Here is a 19,558-nt window from a genome sequence, read left to right on the forward strand (position 1 = left end):
TAACTGCAGTAATCTTTCTATAGTCCACACACAACCGTTGGGTACCATCTGGTTTAGGTATCATCACTATGGGTGAGCTCCATTGGCTGCAACCCACTTCAATTACGCCATTTTTAAGCATACTCTCAATCTCTTTGTTAACCTGTGCCAATTTTAAAGGGTTAAGTCTACACATGGATGTTGTTTGATTGGAACAGCATTTCCCACATCGACATCATGTATAGCCATTTTAGTACTCCCAATTGATCTCCACAAACTTGCCCATGCGATATCAATAACTCTTTCAGGTCAGTTCGTTTTTCCTCTGGAAGGTAACTCAACAATTTACCCCAATTTTTAAGAAAATCCTCGTTTTCCAATTTAATTTGAGGTATGTCAAATTCACAGTCATCTGGATATGGTTTGTCACTTTGAGTTAGAATCATTAAAACCTCCTCCTTTTTCTCTCCTTCACTTTCAAAGTACCTTTAAGCATATTCATACGACACACTCGGTGAGTCTTCCTTCTATCCAGCGTTTTTACCACATAATTCACCTCACTTAATTTCCTTGCAATCTGATAAGGTCCACAAAACCTAGCTTTTAAAGGTTCACCTACCACTGGTAACAACACTAAAACTTTATCCCCATTGGCAAAACTACAAACTTTGGATTTCTTGTCCGCTACCCGTTTCATCACATTTTGTGCAACTTTTAAATGCTGTCTAGCCAATTCACCTGCTCTATTTAATCAAACCCTAAAATTTGACACGTAATCCAACAATGTAATTTCCGATTTCTCACTCACCAATTTTTCCTTAATCAATTTAAGTGGTCCTCTTACCTCGTGACCAAAAATTAATTCAAAAGGACTGAATTTGGTTGACTCATTAGGTGTATCCCTAATTGCAAATCCATAACTTCTTTGAATAACCTTGAGGTAAAATTCAATCCTTGATCCGATTGTATTTCTGTGGGTAGTCCATATCTAGTAAAGAATTGAAGTAACTCCTCCACAATCTTTTTAGCTGTAATATTACGTACTGGAATGGCCTCTGGAAACCTAGTAGACATATCCATTATCCTCAAAAGATATTGATTCCCACTTTTCGTTTTAGGAAGCGGTCCTACGCAATCAATTAGGACCCTTGTAAAAGGTTCCTCAAATGCTGGAATGGGTATTAAGGGCGCTGGTTTTATCACTGCAAGAGGTTTCCCTATCACTTGACATGTGTGACACGATTGACAAAATTTAATTACATCCTTATGTAGTCCAGGCCAATAAAAATGTTTTTGGATTTTAGCTTGAGTTTTCCTTATTCCCAAATGACCTCCCACTGGTACCTTATGTGCCACTCGCAACACCTCCTTTCTATACCCTACCGGCAATACAACTTGATGAACTTCTGCCCACTTTTCATCCGCCTGCATATGTAAAGGTCTCCATTTTCTCATCAAGACATCACTTTTACGGTAATAACACTCTGGTATACACTCAGATTCCTCTTCCGTGTATGCTTTCTGATATATCCGTTTTATTTCTATATCTTTCTGTTGTAACTCCGCCAATTTTCCTGAACTAAAAATATCTGCCTCATCCTCCACCTGTTCTTGTTCTTTTTCAACCACCTGATCAAAAACCGTTTCTGATAATTGCACTTCAACTTCATCTTCACTCTTTGATTTCTCCTCTTGTCTTAACCTGTGACTTTGCGACCTTGTTACTACACAATCCGGAAAAATCCCAGGATATTCGTCCTTCAACACTTCAGTTGTCTGATTTTCCACTGGCATATCAACCACAGTAGGCATCACTCCCAACTGCGATCCAGCTATATCAATACCCAAGATAAACTGTATTCCTAGACAAGATAGTTTCCCTGTTACTCCTACTACCACTTCACCACTCTTCACTGGACTTTCCAACCTTACCTTATATAATGGTACACTACTCCTCTCACCCTTCTTTACCTGCTCCTCCTGATACACATGAGTAAACTTTACCCACACAAGTAAATTCTTTAAATAGTTCCGGCACCTTCTTATCAATCACCTCTTGCTCAGGCTGTACAATCTTTTGCACCTCCTTCGCTTCACTTTGATTTATGAACTAAGCTTTGATTTATGAACTAATTCATAATCATCTGCCATTTTTGTTGCTAATCTCGCAGTTTTAACCCTCTGCTCTTCCGCATGAGTTCTCACTACATCAGGAATTGAATTTTTAAACTCCTCTAAAAGTATAATTTATCTGAGAGCTTCATACGTTTGGTCTATTTTCAAAGTCCTTATCCACCTATCAAAATTACTCTGTTTGATCATTTCAAACTCCATGCATGTTTGACCAAATTATTTCCTTAAACTTCTAAACCTTTGTCTGTAGACTTCAGGCACTCGTTCATATGCACCTAAGATGGAATTTTTCACCTCCTCATACGTTCCAGATACCTCCTCCGGTAGTGATGCAAACACTTCACTAGCCCTACCTACCAGCTTTGTTTGAATCAGTAATACCCACATGTCTGTGGCCATTTCATTTGTTTTTCTCAAATGAAATGAAAAAGGCTTCTTCCTCCTTCTCGCCAAACCTTGGCAATGCTTGGGCATATTTAAATAGATTCCCACCAAGCCTTTGACTATGACGCTCTTTCTCACTATCCTCATCACTATCATCCAACTGTACGTTTCCCTTTACGCCTGCCAATTTTAACCGACTGTCATGTTTCATGGCCATTTTCTGAAGTTCAAACGCTTTCTCTTTATCTTTTTCCCTGATCTGTATCTCCCTTTCTCTTTCTTTTTATTCTGCTAGGGCTATTCTTTCTGTTTTCCTTTCTTCTCTCTCTTTTTCCTCTCTCTCTCTTTATCTTTCTTTTTCCTCTTTCTCTCTTATGTATTCAAGCTGCTTTAATTCTTTTTTTTTTAACAAACAATTTTATTGAGGTATTTTAGGCATATATAAAAAGTGACATTGTACAATACAAAAAAAAAGTCAAGACACAGATTAAACATAGTGCAAACCACGGCTCTGTTCACGCACGGACCTGCCTCAATATCCCCCTATCCTACTCTACTCTAGCCTATCCACCCCCCCCCCCTGCTGATGCTTAATCCTCTGCGAAGAAGTCAATAAATGGGTGCCACCTTCGGGCGAACCCTGGTAGCGAACCTCTCATGGCGAACTTGACTTTCTCTAGGCCAAGAAAGCTCGCCATGTCCGATAGCCACACCTCAGCCCTCGGGGGCTTTGAGTCCCTCCATGCCAACTTTATTCGTCGCCGGGCTACCAGTGAAGCAAAGGCCAGAACGTCGGCCTCTCTCTCTTCCTGGACTCCCGGGTCCTCCGAAACCCCAAAGATTGCCACCTCAGGGCTCATTACCACCTCAATTTTCAATACCCGGGACATGACATCTGCGAGTCCCTGCCAATACCCCCTGAGTTTAGGGCATGACCAGAACATGTGTACATGCTTAGCCGGCCTTCCGGCGCATCTAGCACACTTCTCCAGCCCGAAGAATTTGCTCATCCGGGCCACCGTCATGAGGGCCCGGTGCACGACCTTAAGCTGGATCAGGCTGAGCCTGGCGCATGTTGCGGTCGTGTTTACTCTGCTCAGGGATTCTGCCCAAACACCATCCTTCATCTCCCCCCCACCCCCAAGCTCCTCTTCCCACTTAAGCTTCAGGTCCTCGGTCTGCGTATCCTCAGCTCCCATTAGTTCCTTGTAGACGTCTGAGACTCTACCCTCTCCCACCTCTCCCCTAGAAACTACCCTGTCCTGCCTCCCCTTCGGCGGGAGACGTGGGAAGGACGGCACCAGTCTGCGTACAAAATCCCACACCTGTAAGTATCTAAAGTCGTTCCCTCTCGCCAGCCCAAACGTCTCCTCCAGCGCCCTCATGCTCAGAAAGCTCCCTTCCAGGAACAGATCCCCCATCCTCACAATCCCCGCCCTCCTCCACAGTCGATACCCCCCGTCCATGTTCCCCGGGGCAAATCGGTGGTTGCTGCAGATTGGGGTCCACACCGATGCTCTTACCTCCCCTACATGCCTCCTCCACTGGCCCCAGATCCGAAGAGCCGCCACCACTATTGGGCTGGTGGAGTACCGTGCCGGCAAAAGCGGCAGAGGCATCGTGACCAGGGCTGCTAAGCTAGTGCCCCTGCACGAAGCAGCCTCCAAAGCTGCTTTAATTCTTTCTCATGTGCCATTTGTTTAATTTGTAACTGAATTTTTGCCAATTCCAATGAGTCAAACTGTAGCTCAGGCAATTTTAAATGCTTAGCCACCTCCATAATGACCTCATCTTTTCACATTTTGTCAGGTAATGCTAACTGCAATGTTTTTGCCAAATCTAACAGTCTGCTTTTAGTCTCTGTCCGTAAGGTACTGCGTGGGACCGTGTCCACCCCCAAAAACATAAGAGCCTCTGAAAGAGCCACTGTCCATAACACACTCCCTACTTAAACTAAAATACCACACCTGAAAAGCACCCACAATATGATCACCGACAAGAGGCGGGGCCACATTGGATTTGGTACTGGGTAATGATCCGGGCCAAGTATTAGATTTGGTTGTGGGAGAGCACTTTGGAGATAGTGACCACAATTCGGTGACTTTCACTATAGCAATGGAGAGGGATAGGAACATATGGCAGGGCAAGGTTTATAATTGGGAGAAGGGTAATTATGATGCGATTAGGCAAGAATTGGGGAGCATAAGATGGAAACAGGAACTGTTAGGGATAGGCACAATTGAGATGCGGAGCTTGTTCAAGGAGCAAATACTGCGTGTCCTTGATATGTATGTCCCGGTCAGGCACGGAGGAAATGGTCGAATGAGGGAACCATGGTTTACAAAAGAGGTTGAACGTCTTGTCAAGAGGAAGAAGGAGGCTTATGTAAGGATGAGAAAACAAGGTTCAGTTAGGGCACTTGAGGGATACAAGATAGCTAGGAAGGAGCTCAAGAAAGGGCTTAGGAGAGCTAGGAGGGGGCATGAGAAGTCCTTGGCGGGTAGGATCAAGGAAAACCCCAAGGCTTTTTACACTTATGTGAGGAATAAAAGAATGACCAAGGTGAAGTTAGGGCCGGTCAAGGACAGTAGTGGGAACGTGTGCATGGAGTCTGAAGATATAGGCGAAGCCCTAAATGAATACTTTTCTTCAGTTTTCACAAAGGAGAGGTGCCATGTTGTTGAGGAGGATAGTGCGATACAGGCTGGTAGGCTGGAGGAGGTAGATATTCGGAACGAAGATGTGTTAGAAATTTTGAGAAGCCTGAGGATAGATAAGTCCCCTGGGCCTGATGGGATATATCTTAGGATTCCTTGAGAGATGAGGGATGAGATTGCAGAGCCTTTGGCTTTGATCTTTATGTCCTCACTGTCTACAGGAATAGTGCCAGAAAACTGGAGAGAGGTGAATGTTGTCCCCTTGTTCAAGAAAGGGAATAGGTATAACCCTGGGAATTATAGGCCGGTTAGTCTCACTTCGGTCATAGGTAAATTATTGGAAAGGGTCCTGAGGGATAGGATTTATGATCATTTGGAAAGATACAGTTTAATCCAGGATAGTCAGCACGGATTTGTGAGGGGTAAGTCTTGCCTCACAAGTTTGATTGTATTCTTTGAGGAGGTAACTAAGTACATAGATGAAGGTAGAGCAGTTGATGTCGTATACATGGATTTTAGTAAGGCGTTTGATAAGGTGCTCCATGGTCGGCTCATGCAGAAAGTAAGGAGGCATGGCATAGAGGGAAATTTGGCCGATTGGATCAGTAACTGGCTATCACATAGAAGACAGAGGGTGGTGGTAGATGGTAAATTTTCATCCTGGAGCCCAATCATCAGCGATGTACCACAGGGATCAGTGCTGGGTCCTCTGCTATTTGTGATTTTTATCAATGACTTGGAGGAGGGGGCTGAAGGGTGGGTTAGTAAATTTGCTGATGACACCAAGATTGGTGGAGTAGTGGATGAGGTGGAGGGCTCTTGTCGGCTGCAAAGAGACATTGATAGGATGCAGAGCTGGGCTGAAAAGTGGCAGATGGAGTTTAACCATGCTAAGTGCGAGGTGATTCATTTTGGTCGGACAAATTTGAATGCGGATTACAGGGTCAACGGCAGGGTTCTGAAGAATGCGGCGGAGCAGAGAGATCTTGGGGTTCATGTCCACAGATCTCTGAAAGTTGCCACCCAAGTGGATAGAGCCGTGAAGAAAGCCTATAGTGTGTTCGCGTTTATTAACGGGGCTTGAGTTTAAGAGCCACGGGGTTATGCTGCAACTGTACAAGACCTTGGTTAGACCACATTTGGAGTATTGTGTGCAGTTCTGGTCACCACATTATGGGAAGGATGTGGAAGCATTGGAAAGGGTGCAGAGGAGATTTACCAGGATGCTGCCTGGATTGGAGGGTAGGTCTTATGAGGAAAGGTTTATTCTATGAACTCAAGTTAACCTTTTTGAAACATACAGTGAACATCTTAGGAACCATCAATTCAAATACAACCCCCAAAGAATACAACACTAAGTAATCCTTTAAGCTTTCCTTTTTAACATCCATACGACTTAAAACCAAAACCTTTATCAGAAGCACATCAGCTTAAAGTCACTACTGAAAACATTTATAATTCTGAATTCACCACATGATCAAGAGATAGTCTTTTGATGACAGAGAGAACAGCAGTACACCTGCTCTGTCTGGCTTCAGCACCAACACTGAAAATGAAACTCAAACACACCCTGGAGCCTGCTCAAAAATGAAAGTAAAAAGCTGACAGACAGCCCAGCTCCACCCACTCTCTGACATCACTGCAGTAGTAAACACCCATTTCTTAAAGGTAGTCTCACATGACAGAGGTGATTTATTTTGACAGGAATATGGAGGAACAGTATAAAATAAAGAGAGCAACTTTAAAGGAGGTGCTGGATCAGAGAGACCTCGGTGTACATCTACACAAGTCTTTGAAGATGGCAGGGCATGTTGATAGAGACATTGGGCGGGATTCTCCGACCCCCCGCCGGGGGCTGGCGTGAATCCCGCCCCTGACGTTTGCCGAATTCTCCGGCACCGGATATTCGGCGGGGGTGGGAATCACGCCATGCCGGTTGGCGGCACGATGCTGGACTGATTCACGCCGTTTTTGGCGCCGGTCGGCGGACATCGCGCCGATTGCGGAAAATCCCGCCCATTGAGTGCAAAAGTAGGTCATGTTGAACTTCAATAAGACACTAGTTAGGCCCCATCGGGAGACTGTGTCCAGTTCTGGGTGTCAGACCCGAGGAAGGATGTGACGACATTGGAGAGAGAACAGAGGTGATTCACAAGAATGATTCCACAAGAAAGACCTGTAGCTATGGGGATAGATTGGAGAGGTTGGGACTGTTTTCCTGGGAGAAAAGAAGGCTGAGAGGAGACTGGACAGAGGTATTCTAGATCCTGAGGTGTTTAGACAGGGTAAATAGTGAGAAACTGTTCCCACTCAAGAGAGCATCAAGTACTAGACACAGTGATGCGACCATCAATTCACACGAGACGAAGAATTGAAGAGATCAGTGGCTTGAATCAGCTAGAACTGTGCCTGCCTGCGCCTGCTCCGCACTGAGAGCCGCCTGCAGGGCAGCAGCTCTATATACCTCCCCCGAGGGGGCGGAGCCCACAAGGGCACCAATATGATACAATGCGGTGTAATACAATACACTGGTCCATAGGTGGAGCCCACAAGAGCAACAACATAGTACAATGCAATACAGTGCTAATGGCTGCCATAACACATTCACCACACACAGATTCAAAATAATTGGCAAAATGGGTAAAAATGTGTGAGGAAATTGTTTTCACTTCGTGGGTGGTTGGAATCTGGAATGAACTTCCTGAGAGGGTGGTGGAGGCAGGTTCGATCGAGATATTCAAAAGGGAATTGGATTGTTATCCAAAAAGAATGTGCAAGGTTCCGGGGATAAGGCAGGGGAGCGGGACGAGGTAGAATGCTCTCCCAGAGAGCCAGTGCAGACTGGGTGGGCCGAATGGCCTGCTCCTGCACTGTAAACATTCGGCGATTCTGTGAAGTGTTCAAAATCAAGAAGGGTTTAGATTGAGTAAATTGAGTAAACATTGGCAGCAGGAGGCAGAGGAGATACACCTCAGTGATAGGGGGAATGTGACTCGAGGACTATCCAGAGGAGGGGGTGAGGATATTTCTACGCTGCGAGTTGGAAGGCGCTGCCTGAAAGGGCAGTGGAAGCTGATTCAATAAAAAACTTCCAAAAGAAAATTGGCCAAATATTGGAAAATGAAGCAAAGGGTGGTGAAAGAAGAGAGGGGAATGGGATTCGATGGACATCCCTGGTATAGAACTGGCACAGCTACCAGGGTTTACCACCGTCTGGTAAGGTTCTCGATGTAATTGTGAAAGGTTGAAAGGCAGATGTTGTGACTGAGAGACCTTCTCTTTCTCTCTTTTAGGTCGCTGCCTGTGGTTTCACAATCATACTCATGGCCACATATTGGTGCACAGAAGCACTCCCACTGGCTGTCACTGCCCTTCTCCCTGTGCTACTTTTCCCAATGTTCGGAATTATGGAATCATCACAGGTGAGCTGCCGATATCCGGGGCGGTGTGGGGGGGGGGGAATGGTTCGTGTTTTCACGGGTGACAAAAAGAGCAAGGAGGTCAGAATTGGACATTAGCCGGAGCGACGGGGGTGGGGGGGCGGGGGGGGGGGGGGGGAATGCTCTGAATTGAAGGAAAATGGACAGTGCAGCCGATAGGTTGTCAGTGTTGGAGTAAATGGTCAGTGTTGGGGGCAAATGGTCAGTGTTGGGGGCAAATGGTCAGTGTTGAGGGTAAATGGTCAGTGTTGGGGATAAATGGTCAGTGTTGAGGGTAAATGGTCAGTGTTGGGGATAAATGGTCAGTGTTGGGGGTAAATGGTCAGTGTTGGGGATAAATGGTCAGTGTTGGGGATAAATGGTCAGTGTTGGGGGCTAATGGCGAGTGTTGGGGGTAAATGGTCAGTGTTGGGGGTAAATGGTCAGTGTTGGGGGTAAATGGTCAATGTTGGGGGTAAATGGTCAGTGTTGGGGTTAAATGGTCAGTGTTGGGGGTAAATGGTCAGGGTTGGGGATAAATGGTCAGTGTTGGGGTTAAATGGTCAGTGTTGGGGGTAAATGGGCAGTGTTGGGGTTCAATTGTCAGTGTTGGGGTTCAATTGTCAGTGTTGGGGGTAAATGGTCAGTGTTGGGGGTAAATGGTCAGTGGTGGGCGTAAATGGTCAATGTTGGGGGTAAATGGTCAGTGTTGAGGGTAAATGGTCAGTGTTGGGGTTAAATGGTCAGTGTTGGGGGTAAATGGGCAGTGTTGGGGTTCAATGGTCAGTGTTGGGGGTAAATGGTCAGTGTTGGGGGTAAATGGTCAATGTTGGGGGTAAATGGTCAGTGTTGGGGGTAAATGGTCAGTGTTGGGGGTAAATGGTCAGTGTTGTGGATAAATAGTCAGTGTTGGGGATAAATGGTCAGTGTTGGGGGCTAATGGCGAGTGTTGGGGTAAATGGTCAGTGTTGGGGGTAAATGGTCAATGTTGGGGGTAAATGGTCAGTGTTGGGGTTAAATGGTCAGTGTTTGGGGTAAATGATCAGGGTTGGGGATAAATGGTCAGTGTTGGGGTTAAATGGTCAGTGTTGGGGGTAAATGGGCAGTGTTGGGGTTCAATGGTCAGTGTTGGGGGTAAATGGTCAGTGTTGGGCGTAAATGGAAAGTGTTGGGCGTAAATGGAAAGTGTTGGGGATAGATGGTCTGTGTTGGGGGTAAATGGTCAGTGTTGGGGGTAAATGGTCAGTGTTGGGGATAAATGGTCAGTGTTGGGGGTAAATGGTCAGTGTTGGGCGTAAATGGAAAGTGTTGAGGGCAAATGGTCAGTGTTGGGGGTAAATGGTCAGTGTTGAGGGTAAATGGGCAGTGTTGGGGGTAAATGGTCAGTGTTGGGGGTAAATGGTTAGTGTTGGGGTTAAATGGTCAGTGTTGGGGGTAAATGGTCAATGTTGGGGTTAAATGGTCAGTGTTGGGCGTAAATGGTCAGTGTTGGGGGTAAATGGTCAGTGTTGGGGATAAATGGTCTGTGTTGGGGATAAATGGTCAGTGTTGGGGTTAAATGGTCAGTGTTGGGGGTAAATGGTCAGTGTTGGGCGTAAATGGTCAGTGTTGGGGGTAAATGGTCAGTGTTGGGCGTAAATGGTCAGTGTTGAGGGTAAATGGTCAGTGTTGAGGGTAAATGGTCAATGTTGGGCGTAAATGGTTAGTGTTGGGGGTAAATGGTCAGTGTTGGGCGTAAATGGTCAGTATTGAGGGTAAATGGTCAATGTTGAGGGTAAATGGTCAGTGTTGAGGGTAAATGGTCAGTGTTGGGGATAAATGGTAAGTGTTAGGGGTAAATGGTCAGTGTTGGGGTTAAATGGTCAGTGTTGAGCGTAAATGGTCAATGTTGGGGGTAAATGATCAGGGTTGGGGATAAATGGTCAGTGTTGGGGTTAAATGGTCAGTGTTGGGGGTAAATGGGCAGTGTTGGGGTTCAATGGTCAGTGTTGGGGGTAAATGGTCAGTGTTGGGCGTAAATGGAAAGTGTTGGGCGTAAATGGAAAGTGTTGGGGATAAATGGTCTGTGTTGGGGGTAAATGGTCAGTGTTGGGGATAAATGGTCAGTGTTGGGGGTAAATGGTCAGTGTTGGGCGTAAATGGAAAGTGTTGAGGGCAAATGGTCAGTGTTGGGGGTAAATGGTCAGTGTTGAGGGTAAATGGGCAGTGTTGGGGGTAAATGGTCAGTGTTGGGGGTAAATGGTCAGTGTTGGGGTTAAATGGTCAGTGTTGGGGGTAAATGGTCAATGTTGGGGTTAAATGGTCAGTGTTGGGCGTAAATGGTCAGTGTTGGGGGTAAATGGTCTGTGTTGGGGATAAATGGTCTGTGTTGGGGATAAATGGTCAGTGTTGGGGTTAAATGGTCAGCGTTGAGGGTAAATGGTCAATGTTGGGCGTAAATGGTTAGTGTTGGGGGTAAATGGTTAGTGTTGGGAGTAAATGGTCAGTGTTGAGGGTAAATGGGCAGTGTTGGGGGTAAATGGTCAGTGTTGGGGGTAAATGGTCAGTGTTGGGGTTAAATGGTCAGTGTTGGGGGTAAATGGTCAATGTTGGGGTTAAATGGTCAGTGTTGGGCGTAAATGGTCAGTGTTGGGGGTAAATGGTCTGTGTTGGGGATAAATGGTCTGTGTTGGGGATAAATGGTCAGTGTTGGGGGTAAATGGTCAGTGTTGGGCGTAAATGGAAAGTGTTGAGGGCAAATGGTCAGTGTTGGGGGTAAATGGTCAGTGTTGAGGGTAAATGGGCAGTGTTGGGGGTAAATGGTCAGTGTTGGGGGTAAATGGTCAGTGTTGGGGTTAAATGGTCAGTGTTGGGGGTAAATGGTCAATGTTGGGGTTAAATGGTCAGTGTTGGGCGTAAATGGTCAGTGTTGGGGGTAAATGGTCTGTGTTGGGGATAAATGGTCAGTGTTGGGGATAAATGGTCAGTGTTGGGGGTAAATGGTCAGTGTTGGGCGTAAATGGAAAGTGTTGAGGGCAAATGGTCAGTGTTGGGGGTAAATGGTCAGTGTTGAGGGTAAATGGGCAGTGTTGGGGGTAAATGGTCAGTGTTGGGGGTAAATGGTCAGTGTTGGGGTTAAATGGTCAGTGTTGGGGGTAAATGGTCAATGTTGGGGATAAATGGTCAGTGTTGGGGTTAAATGGTCAGTGTTGAGGGTAAATGGTCAATGTTGGGCGTAAATGGTTAGTGTTGGGGTTAAATGGTCAGTGTTGGGGGTAAATGGTCAGTGTTGAGGGTAAATGGGCAGTGTTGGGGGTAAATGGTCAGTGTTGGGGGTAAATGGTCAGTGTTGGGGGTAAATGGTCAATGTTGGGGTTAAATGGTCAGTGTTGGGCGTAAATGGTCAGTGTTGGGGGTAAATGGTCTGTGTTGGGGATAAATGGTCTGTGTTGGGGATAAATGGTCAGTGTTGCGGGTAAATGGTCAGTGTTGAGGGTAAATGGTCAATGTTGGGCGTAAATGGTTAGTGTTGGGGGTAAATGGTCAGTGTTGAGCGTATATGGTCAGTGTTGAGGGTAAATGGTCAATGTTGAGGGTAAATGGTCAGTGTTGAGGGTAAATGGTCAGTGTTGGGGATAAATGGTAAGTGTTAGGGGTAAATGGTCAATGTTGAGGGTAAATGGTTAGTGTTGAGGGTAAATGGTCAATGTTGGGGGTAAATGGTCAGTGTTGGGGATAAATGGTCAGTGTTGGGGGTAAATGGTCAGTGTTGGGGGTAAATGGTCAGTGTTGAGGGTAAATGGTCAGTGTTGGGGTTAAATGGTCAGTGTTGGGGTTAAATGGTCAGTGTTGAGGGTAAATAGTCAGTGTTGGGGGTAAATGGTCAGTGTTGGGGTTAAATGGTCAGTGTTGGGGGTAAATGGTCAGTGTTGGGGATAAATGGTCAGTGTTGGAGGCAAATAGTCAGTGTTGGGGGTAAATGGTCAGTGTTGGGGGTAAATGGTCAGTGTTGAGGGTAAATGGTCAGTGTTGAGGGTAAATGGTCAGTGTTGTGGGTAAATGGTCAGTGTTGGGGGTAAATGGTCAGTGTTGGGGGTAAATGGTCAGTGTTGGAGGCAAATAGTCAGTGTTGGGGGTAAATGGTCAGTGTTGAGGGTAAATGGTCAGTGTTGGGGATAAATGGTCAGTGTTGGGGGTAAATGGTCAGTGTTGGGGGTAAATGGTCAGTGTTGAGGGTAAATGGTCAGTGTTGGGGTTAAATGGTCAATGTTGGGGGTAAATGGTCAATGTTGGGGTTAAATGGTCAGTGTTGGGGGTAAATGGTCAGTGTTGGGGTTAAATGGTCAGTGTTGGGGGTAAATGGTCAGTGTTGAGGGTAAATGGTAAGTGTTGGGGATAAATTGTCAGTGTTGGGGATAAATGGTCAGTGTTGAGGGTAAATGGTCAGTGTTGGAGGTAAATGGTCAGTGTTGGGGATAAATGGTCAGTGTTGGGGATAAATGGTCAGTGTTGGGGGTAAATGGAAAGTGTTGGGGATAAATGGTCAGTGTTGAGGGTAAATGGTCAGTGTTGAGGGTAAATGGTCAGTGTTGGGGGTAAATGGTCAGTGTTGGGGTTAAATGGTCAATGTTGGGGGTAAATGGTCAATGTTGGGGTTAAATGGTCAGTGTTGGGGGTAAATGGTCAGTGTTGGGGGTAAATGGTCAGTGTTGGGGTTAAATGGTCAGTGTTGGGGGTAAATGGTCAGTGTTGAGGGTAAATGGTAAGTGTTGGGGATAAATTGTCAGTGTTGGGGGTAAATGGTCAGTGTTGAGGGTAACTGGTCAGTGTTGGAGGTAAATGGTCAGTGTTGGGGATAAATGGTCAGTGTTGAGGGTAAATGGTCAGTGTTGGGGGTAAATGGTCAGTGTTGGGGATAAATGGTCAGTGTTGGGGATAAATGGTCAGTGTTGGGGGTAAATGGTCAGTGTTGGGGGTAAATGGTCAGTGTTGGGGGTAAATGGTCAGTGTTGAGGGTAAATGGTCAGTGTTGGGGATAAATGGTCAGTGTTGGGGGTAAATGGTCAGTGTTGGGGTAAATGGGCAGTGTTGGGGGTAAATGGTCAGTGTTGGGGGTAAATGGTCAGTGTTGGGGGTAAATGGGCAGTGTTGGGGGTAAATGGTCAGTGTTGGGGTAAATGGGCAGTGTTGGGGGTAAATGGTCAGTGTTGAGGGTAAATGGTCAGTTTTGGGGATAAATGGTCAGTGTTGAGGGTAAATGGTCAGTGTTGAGGGTAAATGGTCAATGTTGAGGGTAAATGGTCAGTGTTGAGGGTAAATGGTCAGTGTTGAGGGTAAATGGTCAATGTTGGGGGTAAATGGTCAGTGTTGGGGGTAAATGGTCAGTGTTGGGGATAAATGGTCAGTGTTGAGGGTAAATGGTCAGTGTTCAGGGTAAATGGTCAGTGATAGGGGTAAATGGTCAGTGTTGAGGGTAAATGGTCAGTGTTGGGGGTAAATGGTCAGTGTTGGGCGTAAATGGTCAGTGTTGGGGGTAAATGGTCAGTGTTGGGTGTAAATGGTCAGTGTTGAGGGTAAATGGTCAGTGTTGAGGGTAAATGGTCAGTGTTGGGGGTAAATGGTCAGTGTTGAGGGTAAATGGTAAGTGTTGGGGGTAAATGGTCAGTGTTGGGGTTAAATGGTCAGTGTTGAGGGTAAATAGTCAGTGTTGGGGGTAAATGGTCAGTGTTGCGGGTAAATGGTCAGTGTTGGGGTTAAATGGTCAGTGTTGGATGTAAATGGTGAGTGTTGGGGTTAAATGGTCAGTGTTGAAGTTAAATGGTCAGTGTTGGCGTTAAATGGTCAGTGTTGGCGTTAAATGGTCAGTGTTGGGGCTAAATGGTCAGTGTTGGGGGTAAATGGTCAGTGTTGGGGGTAAATGGTCAGTGTTGGGGGTAAATGGTCAGTGTTGGGGTAAATGGTCAGTGTTGGGGATAAATGGTCAGTGTTGGGGATAAATGGTCAGTGTTGGGGGTAAATGGTCAGTGTTGGGGGTAAATGGTCAGTGTTGAGGGTAAATGGTCAGTGTTGAGGGTAAATGGTCAGTGTTGGGGGTAAATGGTCAGTGTTGAGGGTAAATGGTAAGTGTTGGGGGTAAATGGTCAGTGTTGAGGGTAAATGGTAAGTGTTGGGGGTAAATGGTCAGTGTTGGGGGTAAATGGTCAGTGTTGGGGGTAAATGGTCAGTGTTGGGGATAAATGGTCAGTGTTGGGGGTAAATGGTCAGTGTTGAGGGTAAATGGGCAGTGTTGAGGGTAAATGGTCAGTGTTGGGGTTAAATGGTCAGTGTTGGGGTTAAATGGTCAGTGTTGAGGGTAAATGGTCAGTGTTGGGGTTAAATGGTCAGTGTTGGGGTTAAATGGTCAGTGTTGAGGGTAAATAGTCAGTGTTGGGGGTAAATGGTCAGTGTTGGGGTTAAATGGTCAGTGTTGGGGGTAAATGGTCAGTGTTGGGGATAAATGGTCAGTGTTGGAGGCAAATAGTCAGTGTTGGGGGTAAATGGTCAGTGTTGGGGGTGAATTGTCAGTGTTGAGGGTAAATGGTCAGTGTTGAGGGTAAATGGTCAGTGTTGTGGGTAAATGGTCAGTGTTGGGGGTAAATGGTCAGTGTTGGGGGTAAATGGTCAGTGTTGGAGGCAAATAGTCAGTGTTGGGGGTAAATGGTCAGTGTTGAGGGTAAATGGTCAGTGTTGGGGATAAATGGTCAGTCTTGGGGGTAAATGGTCAGTGTTGGGGTTAAATGGTCAGTGTTGGGGTTAAATGGTCAGTGTTGGGGGTAAATGGGCAGTGTTGGGGTTAAATGGTCAATGTTGGGGGTAAATGGTCAGTGTTGGGGTTAAATGGTCAGTGTTGAGGGTAAATGGGCAGTGTTGGGGTTAAATGGTCAATGTTGGGGGTAAATGGTCAGTGTTGGGGGTAAATGGTCAGTGTTGGGGTTAAATGGTCAGTGTTGGGGATAAATGGTCAGTGTTGGGGTTAAATGGTCAGTGTTGGGGTAAATGGACAGTGTTGGGGGTAAATGGTCAGTGTTGAGGGTAAATGGTCAGTGTTGGGGGTAAATGGTAAGTGTTGAGGGTAAATGGTCAGTGTTGAGGGTAAATGGTCAGTGTTGGGGTTAAATGGTCAGTGTTGGGGGTAAATGGTCAGTGTTGGGGGTAAATGGTCAATGTTGGGGGTAAATGGTCAGTGTTGGGGGTAAATGGTAAGTGTTGAGGGTAAATGGTCAGTGTTGAGGGTAAATGGTCAGTGTTGGGGTTAAATGGTCAGTGTTGGGGGTAAATGGTCAGTGTTGGGGGTAAATGGTCAATGTTGGGGGTAAATGGTCAGTGTTGAGGGTAAATGGTCAGTGTTGGGGGTAAATGGTAAGTGTTGAGGGTAAATGGTCAGTGTTGGGGGTAAATGGTAAGTGTTGAGGGTAAATGGTCAGTGGTGGGGTTAAATGGTCAATGTTGGGGTTAAATGGTCAATGTTGGCGGTAAATGGTAAGTGTTGGGGTTAAATGGTCAGTGTTGGGGTTAAATGGTCAGTGTTGTGGTTAAATGGTCAGTGTTGGGGGTAAATGGTCAGTGTTGGGGTTAAATGGTCAGTGTTGGGGTTAAATGGTCAGTGTTGGGGTTAAATGGTCAATGTTGGCGGTAAATGGTAAGTGTTGGGGTTAAATGGTCAGTGTTGGGGGTAAATGGTCAGTGTTGAGGGTAAATGGTCAGTGTTGGGGCTAAATCGTAAGTGTTGAGGGTAAATGGTCAGTGTTGGGGTTAAAAGGTCAGTGTTGGGGTTAAATGGTCAGTGTTGGGGCTAAATGGTAAGTGTTGAGGGTAAATGGTCAGTGTTGGTGTTAAATGGTCAGTGTTGGGGTTAAATGGTCAGTGTTGGGGTTAAATGGTCAGTGTTGGGGTAAATGGTCAGTGTTGGGGTAAATGGTCAGTGTTGGGGTTAAATGGTCAGTGTTGGGGTTAAATGGTCAATGTTGGGGGTAAATGGTCAGTGTTGGGGGTAAATGGTCAGTGTTGGGGTTAAATGGTCAGTGTTGGGGGTAAATGGTCAGTGTTGGGGGTAAATGGTCAGTGTTGAGGGTAAATGGTCAGTGTTGGGGTTAAATGGTCAGTGTTGAGGATAAATGCTGAGTGTTGGGGTTAAATGGTCAGTGTTGGGGTTAAATGGTCAGTGTTGGGAGTAAATGGACAGTGTTGGGGATAAATGGTCAGTGTTGAGGGTAAATGGTCAGTGTTGGGGTAAATGGTCAGTGTTGGGGGTAAATGGTCAGTGTTGGGGATAAATAGTCAGTGTTGAGGGTAAATGGTCAGTGTTGAGGGTAAATGGTCAGTGTTGGGGGTAAATGGTCAGTGTTGGGGGTAAATGGTCAGTGTTGGGGTTAAATGGTCAGTGTTGGGGGTAAATGGTCAGTGTTGGGGGTGAATGGTCAGTGTTGGTGTTAAATGGTCAGTGTTGGTGTTAAATGGCCAGTGTTGGGGTTAAATGGTCAGTGTTGGGGGTGAATGGTCAATGTTGGGGGTAAATGGTCAATGTTGGGGGTAAATGGTCAGTGTTGAGGGTAAATGGTCAGTGTTGAGGGTAAATTGTCAGTGTTGGGGGTAAATGGTCAGTGTTGGGGTTAAATGGTCAGTGTTGGGGTTAAATGGTCATTGTTAGGGGTAAATGGTCAGTGTTGGGGGTGAATGGTCAGTGTTGGTGTTAAATGGTCAGTGTTGGGGGTAAATGGTCAGTGTTGGGGGTGAATGGTCAGTGTTGGTGTTAAATGGTCAGTGTTGGTGTTAAATGGCCAGTGTTGGGGTTAAATGGTCAGTGTTGGGGGTGAATGGTCAATGTTGGGGGTAAATGGTCAGTGTTGGGGGTAAATGGTCAGTGTTGAGGGTAAATGGTCAGTGTTGGGGTTAAATGGTCAGTGTGGGGGTTAAATGGTCAGTGTGGGGGTTAAATGGTCAGTGTTGGGGTTATATGCTCAGTGTTGGGGTTAAATGGTCAGTGTTGGGGTTAAATGGTCAGTGTTGGGCTTAAATGGTCAGTGTTGGGGTTAAATGGTCAGTGTTGGGGGTAAATGGTCAGTGTTGGGGATAAATGGTCAGTGTTGGGGTTAAATGGTCAGTGTGGGGGTTAAATGATCAGTGTTGAGGGTAAATGGTCAGTGTTGAGGGTAAATGGTCAGTGTTGGGGTTAAATGGTCAATGTTGGGGGTAAATGGTCAATGTTGGGGTTAAATGGTCAAAGTTGGGGGTAAATTTTCAGTGTTGGGGTAAATGGTCAGTGTTGGGGCTAAATGGGCAGTGTTGGGGTTAAATGGTCAATGTTGGGGGTAAATGGTCAGTGTTGGGGGTAAATGGTCAGTGTTGGGGTTAAATTGCCAGTGTTGGGGATAAATGGTCAGTGTTGGGGTTAAATGGTTAGTGTTGGGGGTAAATGGTCAGTGTTGGGGGTAAATGGTCAGTGTTGGGGGTAAATGGTCAGTGTTGAGGGTAAATGGTCAGTGTTGGGGGTAAATGGTAAGTGTTGAGGGTAAATGGTTAGTGTTGGGGGTAAATGGTCAGTGTTGAGGGTAAATGGTCAGTGTTGGGGTTAAATGGTCAGTGTTGGGGGTAAATGGTCAGTGTTGGGGGTAAATGGTCAATGTTGGGGGTAAATGGTCAGTGTTGGGGGTAAATGGTCAGTGTTGGGGGTAAATGGTAAGTGTTGAGGGTAAATGGTCAGTGTTGGGGGTAAATGGTCAGTGGTGGGGTTAAATGGTCAATGTTGGGGTTAAATGGTCAATGTTGGCGGTAAATGGTAAGTGTTGGGGTTAAATGGTCAGTGTTGGGGTTAAATGGTCAGTGTTGTGGTTAAATGGTCAATGTTGGGGGTAAATGGTTCGTGTTGGGGGTAAATGGTCAGTGTTGGGGGTAAATGGTCAGTGTTGAGGGTAAATGGTCAGTGTTGGGGTAAATGGTCAGTGTTGGGGGTAAATGGTCAGTGTTGTGGTTAAAAGGTCAGTGTTGGTGTTAAATGGTCAGTGTTGGGGCTAAATGGTAAGTGTTGAGGGTAAATGGTCAGTGTTGGGGTTAAATGGGCAGTGTTGGGGTTAAATGGTCAGTGTTGGGGTTAAATGGTCAGTGTTGGGGTAAATGGTCAGTGTTGGGGTTAAATGGTCAGTGTTGGGGTTAAATGGTCAATGTTGGGGGTAAATGGTCAGTGTTGGGGGTAAATGGTCAGTGTTGGGGTTAAATGGTCAGTGTTGGGGGTAAATGGTCAGTGTTGGGGGTAAATAGTCAGTGTTGAGGGTAAATGGTCAGTGTTGGGGTTAAATGGTCAGTGTTGAGGGTAAATGCTGAGTGTTGGGGGTAAATGGTCAGTGTTGGGGGTAAATGGTCAATGTTGGGGTAAATGGTCAGTGTTGGGGGTAAATGGTCAGTGTTGGGGGTAAATGGTAAGTGTTGAGGGTAAATGGTCAGTGTTGGGGGTAAATGGTCAGTGGTGTGGTTAAATGGTCAATGTTGGGGTTAAATGGTCAATGTTGGCGGTAAATGGTAAGTGTTGAGGGTAAATGGTCAGTGTTGGGGGTAAATGGTCAGTGTTGGGGGTAAATGGTCAGTGTTGGGGTTAAATGGTCAGCGTTGGGGTTAAATGGTCAGTGTTGTGGTTAAATGGTCAATGTTGGGGGTAAATGGTTAGTGTTGGGGGTAAATGGTCAGTGTTGGGGGTAAATGGTCAGTGTTGAGGGTAAATGGTCAGTGTTGGGGTAAATGGTCAGTGTTGGGGGTAAATGGTCAGTGTTGTGGTTAAAAGGTCAGTGTTGGGGTTAAATGGTCAGTGTTGGGGCTAAATGGTAAGTGTTGAGGGTAAATGGTCAGTGTTGGGGTTAAATGGTCAGTGTTGGGGTTAAATGGTCAGTGTTGGGGTTAAATGGTCAGTGTTGGGGTAAATGGTCAGTGTTGGGGTTAAATGGTCAGTGTTGGGGTTAAATTGTCAATGTTGGGGGTAAA

The 19,558-nt window shown here is 46.0% G+C and overlaps 1 protein-coding gene across 2 annotated transcripts in view; it reads left to right on the forward strand.

Annotated features, from left to right (window-relative positions):
• The window catches only part of LOC140387003 (Na(+)/citrate cotransporter-like), a 140,111-nt gene that overhangs the window by 24,255 nt on the left and 96,298 nt on the right, over window positions 1–19,558 (forward strand). For both annotated transcript variants that reach the window (XM_072469974.1, XM_072469973.1), the window contains exon 2: window positions 8,447–8,575. In XM_072469974.1, coding sequence (XP_072326075.1) covers window positions 8,477–8,575 — 99 coding nt within the window. In that variant the 5' untranslated portion in view covers window positions 8,447–8,476. The remainder of the gene's footprint in view (window positions 1–8,446; window positions 8,576–19,558) is intronic.

Source organism: Scyliorhinus torazame, chromosome 12 (assembly GCF_047496885.1).
Source record: "Scyliorhinus torazame isolate Kashiwa2021f chromosome 12, sScyTor2.1, whole genome shotgun sequence".
NCBI classification, from domain to species: domain Eukaryota; kingdom Metazoa; phylum Chordata; class Chondrichthyes; order Carcharhiniformes; family Scyliorhinidae; genus Scyliorhinus; species Scyliorhinus torazame.